At 57.9% G+C, this 14,084-nt stretch overlaps 1 protein-coding gene across 1 annotated transcript; it reads right to left on the bottom strand.

The window, feature by feature from the left end:
• Positions 1 to 268: 268 nt before the first annotated feature.
• Positions 269 to 10,915, bottom strand: SOX10 (SRY-box transcription factor 10). The gene is made up of 4 exons (XM_053583997.1): positions 10,698 to 10,915; positions 9,715 to 10,229; positions 5,109 to 5,377; positions 269 to 2,153 (listed from the first exon to the last, which is right to left on the bottom strand). Exons 2-4 carry the CDS (start codon positions 10,146 to 10,148, stop codon positions 1,450 to 1,452), a joined length of 1,407 nt encoding a protein of 468 aa, XP_053439972.1. The 5' UTR covers positions 10,149 to 10,229; positions 10,698 to 10,915; the 3' UTR covers positions 269 to 1,449.
• Between the last annotated feature and the right edge of the window lie 3,169 nt (positions 10,916 to 14,084).

Here is a 14,084-nt window from a genome sequence, read left to right as displayed (position 1 = left end):
ATGAGTGGTCCCCCCGCAGTGAGGGGCACTGCTGGGCTGGGGGCAACGCCCCTATCAGAGGCTTCTGTCCCTGAGCTCAGACTGACCCCACCGAGGGTCAGTTAGATGCCAGTTGTGCTAACCCACTCCACTGTCCCCACTTAGGGAGGAGAGAGAGACCTTTGGTTTATTTTTCCTTTGCATTCTACAAATAGCTACTCCAGAAAGCAGTTGAGAAAGCCCAGGTACAGGGACAAGAGACCAAGAGACAGGCCAGGTCAGGCCCCAAGCAGGTAACCGGAACCTTTATTACATGGAGTGCTTAATGCAGAGTTAATAGGGGCTGGAGTGGCTAGGAGAGGGAAGAGGGGACTACTGAGATAAATAAGAGGGGACAGTAATGAGTTACATGTGGAGTGTGGGGCTGCAGAACAGGAAAGTGGGGCAGATACAGCTACGTATTTTATTCAGATACCACTGGGAGGCAAAGGGCAAAGTCAAGGGCAGAATGTACATGTCAGGATTTTAGTGTTTTCAGCCTGTGGCCAGCAACCTGGGTGCTGGGCCCTGTGTTTCCTCCTGGAGCCAAGGGTCTGGGCCTGAGAAGCTGCAACTCTGGGAAGCCCAGTGGCTGACAGAGCAGGGGCCACAGGGTCCAGTGAGGAAAGAGGGGTTGGCTAGGAGCCCAGGGAGGAAGACTCTGTGAATTGTCTCTGAATCCTTTCCTGGAGCCCCTGCCTCACCTCCTGGGATGTGCCTCAAGGTCAGGGAGGTTGCGGAGGAGGACTGGGGGCTCTCTTTCTCGATTAGACAAAGTGAGGTTATTGGCACGGAATTGGATCTGGGGGCCTCTGTGCCAACTCCTTCCTGCATTAGGAGGGGAGGGGCATTGAAGTGATGAGAACTCATACCGAGCCCCCCACAGCCCCCACTCCCCATGAGGCTGTTCAAAGCTGTCCTCAGCCCTCCAGTGGCAGAGATAGCCAGTTCAGGCATTGGAGCAAGTCTCTGGCTGGCCTAGCTCTTAGGCACCGTGGCACAGGTGGCATGGACACGTCAGACACTCACTCACCAGGAGGGGGGAAAGAGGGGTGCACAGAGCAGCAAGGCCTCCCGTGCCCCTGGCCCTGGCTGCTGCCCGCCCCCTGAGGAGGGTGAGCAGGTCCTTCTCAAGTCCTGGGAGAGAGGGTCATTCCTAGGGGGAAGGTGCAGCCCCTCATCTTTCAGTCTATGGGCAGCAGTCAGCCTCCTTCTCCTCTGCCCAGCCTGTTAGGAGCTCAGGGCTGGATGGGGCGGGTGGGTCATCAGGGCAGTGAGCCAGACAAAACCTTCCCTCAGCTGTCAGCCTCTGCAGCCTCCTCCCCTGCCACCACCGGGCCTGAGATGGGCAAGGAACAGGGCACACAGGCTAGGGGAAGGGATTGGGACCCAGGAGGGGCTGGGCAGGGAGTGGTGGTGACAGGGCCCCCTTTATGGCCGGGACAGCGTTGTATATACTGGCTGTTCCCAGTGTGTGGGGCTGTGGGACTGGGGCCCTGAGGGGCTGGGATCAGAGATGGCCGTGTAGAGGGGCCGCTGTGAGGGCCCCATATAGGAGAAGGCTGAGTAGAGGCCAGAGGCCTGGCCCGAATGGCCATAATAGGGTCCTGAGGGCTGATGGTCAGAGTAGTCAAACTGGGGGCGGGAGATGGAGGGAAAGGCCGAGCCGTAGTGGGGCAGACTGAGGGAGGTGTAGGCGATCTGCGAAGTGGACGGCTGGTCAGTGTAGTGTGGGGGCCCCTGGGGCCCCGCGGTCTCTGTCTTCACCTGGGCTTTGGCATCCACACCAGGTGGCGAGACTGTGGGCAGAGCCACACCTGGCGGCTTAGAGATCCAGGCGGAGTGTCCACTGGCCACAGCCAGGGCGCTGCCCAGCCCATAGCCAGCTGCTGAGTAGCTACCCACGTGGCCCGGGTGCCCGTTGGGTGGCAGGTACTGGTCCAACTCAGCCACATCAAAGGTCTCCATGTTGGACATTACCTCGTGGCTGATCTCACCGATGTCCACGTTGCCGAAGTCGATGTGAGGCTTCCCGCCCTCCCCCATGGAGCGCCCATCCCGCTTGGGGTCTGCCTTGCCCGACTGCAGCTCTGTCTTTGGGGTGGTTGGAGGGGTGGGTGGGCCATGGCTCTGGCCTGGGTGGGAGGAAGACAGAGAGAGAGAGAGAGAGAGAGAGAGCGCAAGAAGGAAACAAGGTCAGAGGCAGGTAGGCACAAGTGCACTTTGACGGTTCACTTTCAGGCAGCAGGTGCCTCTGGGAGCCTCAGGTCTGATCACTGCACTGACCTTGTAAGTTTGACATGTTTTGGCAGCAAGAGTGAGCATCTGTTTGCATACTGGTCTTGCATTGGTCCCTAATTGTTTATAAAATTTTCAAATCTTAGGGATGGGTCCTGCCTCCCACCTTTTGTCACCCCCCACCTCCTAGAGAGGTGTATTCATTTGGAAAAGACTTTTAATGTTTGGAAAGTTCTCCCTCACATAAGTTTTCCTGCGGCTCCACCTTCCCTGCTGCTATAGCTCCTCAGCTGCTGACCCTGATGGTCTGGCCCCCAGCCTCCGCACTCTGCTCACCCTTTTCCCTGCGCCTCTGCAGGCTGCCCTCCTAGCTGAGCCTCAAGCGCCCCCCTCACTGTTGATTTGTCAGTTTCACTTTCGCTGGCTTGCCTGTGCCTGTGCCCCAACCTGGCCCTCAAACAGTGCCATGTCCCCATCAGTCCCATACCTCCTCCCAAGCCTGCCCTGCTGTGCAGCCCACCCATAGGCCCTCAGCCCCACCCCACGCTTGGCTTAGGCATGGTGGCCCTGCTGTGCCCGAGCTGATTCCCTCCTTGTTCACAAGGGCACTTAGGAAACAGACCCTTGTTCCTTTATTCACTTCTCTCACGTATTCATTCAGCAAATACTTAGGGGGCGCTGCTAAGTGCCAGGCACTGTGCCAGGTGCTGGGTATACAAGCATAAATTAAAGAAATCCCTGTCCCCCAAAGATTATAGTCTCAGGGAAGGTCTAGAGACCCATGCATGCCTAGAGTCAGAAGTGCCATGAGGACAGGATCTGCAAGGAGACAAGAAGGAGAAGCCCTGAGAGTTTGGGGAAGGTCTCACTGAGGAAGGATGAGACCAGGGCCACAGTTTATTCTGGGGTGGATCTGTACTTGGTCCAGGGTCTTCTGGGGGTGTGTGCACGTGCATGTGTGAATGTGTCCCTGATTCTTTGAAGGTGAAGAGTACGCGTGCGGGAGCAATGGCTAATAGGCATCCCATTGGACAGAGTATGTCTGTGGCCTTGGGAGACCACGAGCTTCTCAAGGGCAGGCCTGGGCCTTTCCCTTCAGACCAGAAGACAGAACCCCTGCACTGGTGGTGGCCTCTAGACTTACAGAGAGCAGCTCAGTTTCTGAATTCTGGTTCTGTCACTGGGAAAATCCTCAGTTTTCTCTTTTTTACTTATTTATTTATTTGAGACAGAGTCTCAACTGTCACTTTGGGTAGAGTGCTGTGGCATCATCACAGCTCACAGCAATCTCAAACTCTCGGGCTTGAGCAATCCTTTGCCTCAGACTCCCAAGTATAGCTATTACAGGTAGCTGGCAGGTGTGTGCCACAAAACCTGGCTAGTTTTTCTATTTTTAGTAGAGACAGGGTCTCACTTTTGCTCAGGCTGGTCTCAAACTCCTGAGCTCAAGCAATCCACCCACCCCAGCCTCTCAGAGTGCTGGGATTACAGACGTGAGCCACCATGCCTGGCCCCCGGTTTTAATTGGTTTCACAGAAATAATACCAAGTAGCGCAGACATTAATTACTTCCCTGACAAATCTGGAGGGATGTTTTTGAAGACCCGACTGGATGGATGAATGGGTAGATTACTCCTCCCTAGGGGTCATGTCACCTCTGGATCTTTTTTTTTTTTTGATACAGAGTCTTACTATGTTGTTCTTGGTAGAGTGCTGTGGCATCACAGCTCACAGCAACCTCAAAATTTGGGCTTAAGTGATTCTCTTGCCTCAGTCTCCCAAGAAGCCGGGACTACAGGCACCCATCACAACGCCTGGCTATTTTTTTGTTGCAGTTGTTTAGCTGGCCTGGGTGGGGTTCGAACCCACCACCCTCAGTGATTGGGGCTGGTGCTGTAACCACTGTGCTACGAGCACCGAGCCTCACCTCGATCTTATAAGCGCTCCTTGGGCTCTTATTTCTTCCTGTACTTAATCTACTTGTTTTCAGCCTGCTCTATCCTTTACACTGTGGGCCCCTGAGGCCAGAGAACGCAGGCTTCTCTGGTTGGTACCCCTGGCATCTAATCCAGTACCTGGTACAAAGTAGAACTCAGAGTGTGTCCTCTGAAGGCAGAGTTCTGCTCATGAGCTCGTCACACGTGCCAGCCTGCATGCAGTGCTTTCTGTATGTTAGAAATGCAGCTGTGGTGCCAAGCAGAGGCCCTGGGGCCAACTGCTCAAGTCCAGATGTCAGTTGTGTAGTGAATGACTCTCAATTTCCTCACTGGGAAAGTGAGAGTCACTTGTCACGTAGCTGAGATCTGGGCTGGAGCAGTTTGGCCCCCTTATCACACTGTTTCTGATGATTAAATGAGTTAATGTACATAAGGCAATTAGCTCAGTGCCTGGCACCCAGTAGGTGCTTAATTAATGTTAGCTGCTGTTATCATTAATGAGAATTAAACAAGGCATCTGGTATCTGGCCCATCCATGGCTCAGTGTCACATGCATGTCTGCCCTGTCACAGTGGCAGTAGGAACGAGGGAATGACTCCTCCTGTCCGTTTGACCTCCCATTTCTCAAAATCATCCTGTCCCTGTCTTTCTTTGTAACTACCCAGGCCCTTCTCACCCCATGGCCTCCACAGCCTTCTCAGGTGCTTTCTTTGCCCAGCCAGCAGTGTCCCCTTGGATTGGCCCTGGCCAGCACCACCTTGCCCAGCCACCTGCCTGGGGGTCTGCGCACCCCTCTGGGCAACTGCACAGCCTGGCATGCCCTCCCTGAGCCCAGGCGTTGGGAGTGCCAGGCATCCAGCCTTCTCTCTCCACTGTCCAGGCTCACCCCATCCCCAGCTCTGTCCTCGGCACTCACCTGAGGGGTGCTCGGGGTTCCCATCTGACATCGGGGAGCCCTCTTCCGGGTGCCGGTGGTCTAAGTGGGCGCTCTTGTAGTGGGCCTGGATGGCAGCAGCCCCGCCTTGCTCAGCCTCCCCGCCAGGACACTCGGCCTCCCCCTGGGCCGCCTTCCCGTTCTTCCTCCGCCTGGGTTGGTACTTGTAGTCCGGATGGTCTTTCTTATGCTGCATCCTGAGCCGCTCAGCCTCCTCAATGAAGGGGCGCTTGTCACTTTCATTCAGCAATCTGGGTGGGGCAGAATGGAGGACAGCAGAAAAGCCAGTGTGAATGCCAGAGCATCCCAGGCTGGCTTCCCTCTGAGTGTCCTGGAAGACATGAGGCCCAGAAGGGGAGCCCAGAGGGCAGGACCTGGGGTGGAGCTGTGCCCTGTGATTATGGATTGAGAGAAGTGAGGTCTTGGGCACAACAGCCTCCGAGGGCTGTGATCTTTGCCCCTAAATCTTTCTGGCCCTGGAGGGTGAAAGAAGGGTCTGCCTGCTGCTCCTGGATGCCCTTGAGGAGGAATTAAAGGTAGAAATACAGGTTACAGGGGAAGAGGACAGTTCAAGGAAAGGAAAAACTTTCTCATTATCAAAGCTATCTGCAATAGGAATTGGCTGCCTGTTAGGGGGTGAGTTCCCTGGAAGTTGAGGTGTGCAAACAGAGAAGCACCGTGGTTGGGGGAAAAGCCCAGTCTCTGCACCTTACTAGCTGAGTGTGTGACCTTAAGCAAGTTACTTCTCTAAGCCTGAATTTCATCACCATTAAAACAAGGATGATATATCCACTTCACTGGGGGTATGGGATTGGCCAAAATGATGGATGTGAAATGGCTTTGCATCAGGGTCTGGGAAGCGGCACTTTGAGAAATACATGTAGGTGCCGTTGTAATGCTGCTTGGGAGGACCTAAGGGGGGGCCCCTCAACTCTGGAACGCTGATTTTGTGAATTCCAGTGTGGTAGTTCTAAGGAGGCAGGGTGTGAGTCCCTTTCACTATGTGGGAGGCACTGCCTCCTGAGGGAGATCCTATATCCTTGTCAAGGTGGTGACAGAGGGCAGAAGAAGCTAGTCTCTTCCCAGACCTTGGAACAGGCCCTGAGTGAGACCAGCCCATGGAGGGAGGAAGCTCTGAAGCTGGTGCCTCTGCCCACTGACTCCAACTTCAGTTTAGGATTAGAGGGCAGATGTGTGTTCAGGGCTTGGGCACTCCATAGGAGGAGGGCCAGATGGATATCTTGGTGTGGGGTCTGATGGGAAGTCCATAGATTTAGAGTCAAGACCTAGAGATGTCTTGGTGGGGAGTAGCCCTGATCCTCTATCCAGAGAGCTTCTCTCTGCAGCTGCCCCACCCTCACACCCGGGTGGGTGCCCTCTTCCCCCAGGCAGCAGAAGGCTGAGCCCTCCCTCCCCAGGCTGGGGAGGGGGGGGGTGGTCACACCAGGCACCTCCTAGGGCCGCAGCATTCCTCTGCAGCTTAGCTTCCCGTCTGCTCCCCAGCACCCAGCCCTAGCCCAGCCTCCAGCTGAGGCTCTGTTGGGTTCAGGGTACACTTTCAGGAGGCAGGGACTTAGGAGCCAGGTGCCCTCTTCGATGGCTGGGCTGGGGAGGGGTGGAGCAGTCCCTGAGAGAACTGCACAGAGGCTCCAGGATGGCTGGGGACACTAAGCTCACTCTTGCACCCCATCCTTCCCAGGCCCCTGTGCTGGCAGCCAGCAATCACCAAAAAAAATGGCAGGGGGCCAGAGAGTGGGAAGATTCAACACTGGATCCCACTGTTGCCCCCAAGCTAGTTCCCAGCAGTAGCCTAGCCCTGACAGAAGTCTAATTCTGGCCCACTGCTGTCTCATCCCAGGCCTAACCTCAGCCCCCTCCTGCACCAGCTGCAGCCGCTAACCCCACCTTGAGCCTCTACCCAGGCTCTGCTCAGGACGTCTCCTCACCCCAAGCCCATCCTGCCTACTAGTCACCCCAGCTCTAACTCCAAACCCGGTCCTCATTTGTGCCTTCACATCAGCCCTCTCTCCTCCCAGTCTCCCAGATTTAAAATGGGGGCAAAGAGAGGGCAGGCTGTTTCTCACCCAAACTGGAACCCCCAGCTGGGGGACACCTGAGGTGGGCATTGATTGCTGCTATATCTGTCCTTCTGCCAGGCCAGTGGCATAAGAAGACTCTACCTGGGGAGGGGGCCTCTGAGACTGGGGACAAGAGAGGGAAGGAGAGCCCTACCATATGGGAGAGGCTCCAGCCTGTGACCCCCTTTCTGGTTTGGGGGCTCCGGCTGTTCTTTGCAGGCAGGTCAACCAATGCACAGCCAGCAGCTCATGATTGACATCTAATAGTCCTCCCCTAGATGAGCTAGCAGGGCTGTCAGAGGTCATGTGTCCACTTAGGGTCTGGGCTTTCTTGTGTGACCCCACAGCCCTGGGGGCACTCCCCATAGCCTGTCTGTATGTCTTTCTCTTTTCACTTTCAGGACCCCCATTTTCTAGTTCTGCCTACCTAACCACACCCCTCTTCCTGACATCCCAGCAGTCAGGAGCTTGGGGAGGTTTCAGAAGTCCCTAGAGCAAATGGCTAATCCAGCCCACATCCAGATATCCCTCAGGACTACCCCCAAGGGTTGAGGAGGTCACAGGTGTTGGCATAGCTTTTGACCCTTGCCATTGTTCTGCCCCTTCTTGCCATGGGGGACGGGTCCTCAGCAAGTAGTGCCTGCTTTCCTGATGGCCCCACCCCAGATGGCCTCTGTGCTTGGGTGGTGACCAGGAACAAGCCCTCCTGAAGGGAGCCCAGGCCTGGGGTTCTAGGCTGGGCAAACAAGGGCAGAGACAACAGAGGGGTCAATTTTAAGCCCTTGGCAATGGGAGATGGCAGGAGTATGGGGGTCTGTCCCTGCTTTGACTCCTGTTGCGCTCAAACTGTGGTCTGCTCTCAGACATGCGTTCTGTCCGTCTGTCTCCCCTGCTTGTCTGTTTCTCATGTCCAAAGGTACTCTAGCCTGTGCTGAGGCCTGCCCTGATTTGGATGGACCTGGGGCAGAGGATCTGTGACCTCTGCTCATGGGCAGAGCTGGACTGTCAGGTGCTGGGGGTGATGAGGGGCACCAGGGCTCCAGCCAACACGTGGCAAGGACAGGCTAGGGGCTAGATGGGAATCTCTTGGTCTCTTGGCGGACCTCCTGCTTCTTCTATTGCTCTAAGCCTTTGGCCTTCTAGATCTGACCTACACCATGCTGGGTCCATCGAAGGTCAGGGCAGCAGGAGGGAGGCAGATGGCTCTGACAAAGCCCAAGCTTTCCGGACCCAAATGCACCTCACTCTTCCTCTCCTCTTCCTGCCTCCCCCACAACCTTCTGACCTCTCTGTAGAGTGAAGGGAGATCCACCATTGTCACCAGGGACAACATGGAGGCAGGCCTCTGGACAAAGAGTGGGAGACCTGCGCTCTGGCCCTGGCTCTGCCACCAACTGCTATGTGACCTTTGAGGTTCTTTAGCCTTTCTGGGCCTGTCCCCTGGACAGTCTGGTAGGAATCAGGTGACCTCTGTGAGCTCACATCGTGTGGAGCCCAAGGTCTCTCTCACAGCTGCCCTGGATTCCTGTGGGGGTTGGGGGTTACCCCACTCCACACACATTGAATCCAGGGTTAGCAGCTTTCCTCCAAGAGGGGAAGTTTACCCTAGAGGTTTGGCCTGGTCTCAGGGTCCCTGGGACTCTGAAGGACCCCAGCAGGAAGGGGTGGCCAAGGTTTCCTCCTGGCCAGGGTGCTCAGCTCCAGGCTGGGATGAGGAGGTTGCTCAACACTGGGTGGGGCCTTGGGAGGGAAAATGGCGCCGAACTGGGAGGGGGAAGAAAGCATGAGACCAGCTTGGTGGCTGTGGAGCAGGGTGGGTGGGAAGGCCCCTTCTGTGTGCCCCCTCCCCTGGAGGATGAGGAAGCCCTCAACCTAAAAGGAGAATGGGGTCAGTAAAGCCTAGAAGACACTGGGGTAGGAGACCCTGCTGTGGCAGACACATTTGTCCCTGGGCATTTCTCTGTCCCTCACTCCTTCCAAGAGTCTCTTCTGAATTCTTTGTTTTCCTTGAACCTCCACCGAGTTCTCTATCTGGCTGCCTCAGTTTCCCTGCATCTCCAGCCAGGCCTTCGGTTCTTTTCCAGGCCTTTCCCCGCATCCTCCTGGCCACGGAGCTGTAGGCAGTGGCCTCTTAAGTGCGCGTGTGTGTGGGGAGGAAGCTAGTGAAGGCCCGTGGTGCGGTGCGCCCACCATCCTTGCTGCCCTGCAGCAGGCCCCGGTAGTCCCCACGGCCTGCCCCGGCAGAATTCCAACCACAAGGGGGCGCCTTCCTGCCCGCCGCCCGGGTGGGGAGACCTGGCCTAGGCCGCGAGCTCCAAGTTCGGAACCCTAATCAAGTACATGTGGTGCCAGGGCAGGCACAGTCCCCATATCTTGCCTTCCAACCCCATCCATGGAGGGGACAGCACCCAGGAGAAGGGCCCAGGCAGGCCCCGCTCTGGGGGTAGGAGGCCAGGCTACCCCTGTCCGGCCAGAGGGCCGCGGTGCTGGGAGCGCGGCGGGGTGCTCACCTCCAGAGCTTGCCCAGCGTCTTGCTGAGCTCGGCGTTGTGCAGGTGCGGGTACTGGTCGGCCAGCTTCCTGCGCGCAGCCTGCGCCCACACCATGAAGGCGTTCATGGGCCGCTTGACATGCGGTTTACTCTTGCTGGCGCCGTTGACACGCACGGGCATGGGCACCAGCGTCCAGTCGTAGCCGCTGAGCACCTGGCTGACCGCCTCGCGGATGCACACGGGGAACTTGTCATCGTCAGCCTCGCCGTCCTGTTGCTCCTTCTTGACCTTGCCCAGCTCTCCTGGCCCCGGGCTGGCTCGCAAGCCCGATCCGCCGCCGCCGCCGCCACCGTCGGGCCCCAGCGAGGGCGCGCTTCCTGGGGACAGGCAACGGGGCTCCTCCGAGCCCACGGGGCTCAGCTCCACCTCTGATAGGTCCTGCTCCTCTGCCATATCGCCCCCGGCTGCAGCCGCTGCCTCGGCCACCTCCCCCGGGCCCGCCGCCGGGGTCCTCGCGAAGAGTCCAACGCCCACCTGGACCGGAAGGAGGGTGCGATGGAGCGGTGTGTGTGGACCCAAAGGCGGCCCGGGAGGGGACGCGGGCACAGCCCCGAGGTGGCGGCCCTCACTGCCCCAGCTAACCCCACTGTGGCCCCGCTGGGGCCCGCGCACATGCCAGACCCTAGGTGGGTGCGCCCGCCTGGTGTCTTCCCACAACCTGATCCCAACCGTTTCTTGGTGTGGGTGGTTTTTTTTTAACCTCCTTATTTGGATGGAAGTTTGTTGATGATAGGAAGAAAAACGGACCCTTTATTCTGTACTAATCCCAGCCCCTGGAATTTCCCACCTTTTCTCTCACCTTTCCTTCTTTCCCCTGTCTGCCCCACAGAGCAGTCTAGAGGAACCAGGTGTGGCACCGAGTTCAGGGTGACAGCCTCTCTCCACCCCACAGCAGGGTCCCAGGCCTGGGTCCGGCCAGGGAGGAGCAGCCTGCGCACTCACCTCCTCGGACCTCTCCTCCAGCCTGGGGCTCGTCCTTAGGAAGTGGAAAACCGCGTCCCAAGGTGTGCGGTCCAGCTCGGGACTGGGGGGTGACGCTGGTGGGCAGGGAGGGAGGGGCTGGGGGGCCCTGAGCCTCAGGCCACAGCCTCCTTAGGACAGAGCCTGAATCCTCACCACCAACCACCCTGGCCGGACAGCCTGAGACTGACTGAGCGACTGAGCTGCTGCAGAGGGCTGGGGAAGGAAGGAGGGGGAGAGGGGGGAGGGGGAGAGGAGGGAGGGAAGGGCAGAAGGTGGAGCCTCCGGCGCTTTTCCTTCATCCCCAACACTCAGGGCTCCTCCATAAGGCATCCAGGCTCCCCCACCCCCAGCTCCCTGCCCTGCTGCCCAAGCCCATCTCGCCTGGGCTCAGCCTGGGCTTAATCAGAAGGTATAGGAGTGGAGGTGGTCAGGTCAGGGAAGGAAGAGGCACAGAGAGTCACAACCTGTTGTTGGAGGAAAATTGGGCCCAACCAGGACCTCCAAACTTGGCTTCATATGGCAGGATGGGTGGTTGGCAGGGACTAGGGAGATAGGTAAGGTGATGAAGCTCTCTGGGCCTGGGAGGGCATGGCCTGGGCTGCCCCCTGCTTCAGTTGAACAAAACTGCTGAGCGCCTACTGTGCGCTGGGCACTGCTGCCCAGCCCACCTGACCCTGCCTCCTGGTCCTCCCAAACTCCTCTCTGCCCACACTATACAGCAGGAGAGAGGTCTTGGTGCAGACACCCCAGTTGGGCCCCTGATTGTTTTCCTAGAGACACCCAGCACCCACAGACGAAAGTTCCCAAGAGGCTGAGGTGGGACTGGGGTGGGGGTCTTCTCCTTCCTGAAACACAACTCCCTCCCATTGGGCTCACCCTCTCTTGGGGGTGAGGGAGGCGTCTCCATCCTGGTTGTCAGTCCTGGATGACAACACCAAGTCTTCCACTCCCCCTGCAGGGGTAGAGTTGCCCTGCCTCACTCTTCCCTCCTCTGTACCTTCTTCCCACTCCCTTTTCTTCCCTGCCATCCTCCCATGGCTCCTGTCCTTCCTCTGTCCTAGGCCTCTCCTCCAAAGGGCTCATCTCACTTGGTGGGGGGGCAGAAGTGGGAACAGACGCCGGAGCCTGGGCCACGGTGGCGACCACGTGTGGTTCTGTGTTCTTGAGCAGCTGGGCAAGGCCCCAGGCCCACACCCAGGGCTCACGTCTGGAGTGGGGCTGGCAAGGGGTCTGGGGAGGCAAGGCCTCGTGCTTGGGAAAGGCCAAGAGGTGGGGGTGGGTGATAGGACACAATGAGGTAGTCACATGAGGCAGAGGCATGTTGGGGGTGGGGGGAACGGACATTGGAATACACACACACACGCACACATGCTCACACATACAACCAGCCAGACAATTGGGCCAGTGTGTCTGGGGCCTCGGAGCCCAGTGAATTAGGAGTTTGATAAGGGTTTTCTCTTTCTCTCGCTTGCTGGCCTTGGACAATCTCCCCCCAGTTTTCCTCGACGCCACCCCCGGCGCTGCCAGCCCTCCTCCCCCCCGCCTCCCTTCTCTTCCCTGTGCCCAGACTCTTGTTCGGGGCCTTGAAACAGTGAGCTGTCTTTGTTCGAAATACAGGTGAACGGCAATCATGTGATTAACACACACACACATAAAAAGCTTTTTAACAGCGCCCGCCCAGCCTCAGAACCGCCGGAGAGGAGCCGCCCTGGATGGACAGAGGGACGAGGGACGAGCATCCAGCCAGTGGAGTCCCGGCTGCCCTGCGGCCGCCTCCGACACCCGCTGCTGCCCGCCTGCCTGGCCTCTCTCTCCCGGTGGGTCCCCATCCATCCTTCCACCCCTTGGTTCCTCATCTTCAAGGGAAGGCCCTCCTTGCTCCCTGTTGTGTCTGAGACCCCCTGGGGCAGGGAGGGGTGGCTGTGGAGGGAGAGGGCATAGGGTAGGGGAGTGGGGTCCCCTTCAGCTCCCTGCCTTCTCCCCACCCTCCTTGGCCCAGCTGTGCCAGGATGGGGGTGGGGGGCTGCAGAGAAGCCACGCTAGACCCAGGGGGCTCTCCCTCTCTGTCTGTCTGTCTGTCTTTCTCTTCCCCCCATCCCTGTGCAGATGCTGCCTTCTCAAAGCTGTGCTGGGTTTTCTGTTGTGGAGGTGCTGGGTGAGGCAGGTGTGGGCCTCTAGGGGTGTGGGCGAAGGACTGTCAGATGATCAGGGCTGTGTATGTTGTGGGGCGTCCCCAGCTGTGAACACTTTCCTTCCCACCATAGTGGCAACTGGGATCCCCTCCATCCCATCTCAGGCCCTGAGAACCCAGTTTTCTCTAGCAGAGAAGGGCAAAAGGCCCACATTTATCCCTGGAGAGAAGGGAGTGTGTGGCGGGGCAGGGGGGTGACCTGGCTGAAGACACCAGGGCTTCTGCCCTAGGCTGGACAGCCAGGAGGACCAGTGCCACCTTCTGTCCTTTGCCTGCTTGGTGTGGGAGGGGTCATTCTTGACTCTTCCCCAGGGATGCTGGAGGTCCTTTACCCTGCTCATCAATTAAATCTGCCATGAAATGAGGGTTTGTCCCCATTCCTGGCGAGGGGTGGTGTCTGGTGGACCCTATGGCCTGCCTTCTCTCCTGAATATTTTTCCCTGGCAGAGAGGGGCCCAGGTTCTGAGTGTAGTGGGAGAAATCCATGCTTCCTCCCATGGGCAGAGGAGGCCCTTTCAGGAGCAATAAAAGTTTTCCTGGGCCTTGGCCTGGCTTCTATTAAGGCTGGTCCCAGGTTTACTCAGAAGGTGGACCCTGAGAAAAGGGAAGGAAACTGTCACATGTGAAGCCCACTGATGACATTGCCTGGTGGAGCTGCCTTGGGTCAGAAGTGCCCCTCACATCCCTCAGATCCCAAGTCCCCTTCTTAGGGTGCTGTCCTGCAGGAGGCTCTACCTGGGACTCCCCACCCTGGCTTCCAAGTCCCTCACCTGTCACACAGGGCAATGCTCGCACTTCCTGCCTGCCTGCTCCCCAAGTCACACTGAGATGAAGGTCAGAAGTCAGCTGCTGGCAGAGCCAGGGACCAAGAAGGGTGAGGGATGATTCTGGTCAAGTGAACCGCTGCCTCAGTTTCCCCACACAGGCACAAGCATTTCTTCCTGACTCACTAAAGGGACAGGGCTGAACATGTGATGAGGGGACACAGAGAAAGCATCTACCACCTCAGAGTGCTGTCCGGATGCCACCTAGGGAGTCCCTGGCTGTCCTCTCACTAGTTCCCTCAGGTCTGTGCCTGCTCCCGCTCTCACAGTGGCTGGCCTCAGGCAGCTTGTCACTCATTCCTCAGTCTGGGGTGGGGCCTGAGGCTCTGTGTTCCTAGCAAGCTCTCGGGC

The sequence above is a fragment of the Nycticebus coucang genome, chromosome 3 (genome assembly GCF_027406575.1).
Source record: "Nycticebus coucang isolate mNycCou1 chromosome 3, mNycCou1.pri, whole genome shotgun sequence".
Taxonomy (NCBI): Eukaryota; Metazoa; Chordata; class Mammalia; order Primates; family Lorisidae; genus Nycticebus; species Nycticebus coucang.
The sequence above is the reverse complement of the archived record's forward strand: the minus strand, read 5'-3'. Positions and strand labels throughout refer to the sequence as shown.

Bases quoted from the DNA above. Each gene is read 5' to 3' on its own strand.
- SOX10 (XM_053583997.1), bottom strand. From the start codon at position 10,148: ATGGCAGAGGAGCAGGACCTATCAGAGGTGGAGCTGAGCCCCGTGGGC. The intron at 5,378-9,714 runs GTGAGCACCCCG...TGCCCCACCCAG, and splicing joins ACGCTGGGCAAGCTCTGGAG to ATTGCTGAATGAAAGTGACA. The intron at 2,154-5,108 runs GTGAGTGCCGAG...CCTCCCACCCAG, and splicing joins GAACCCCGAGCACCCCTCAG to GCCAGAGCCATGGCCCACCC.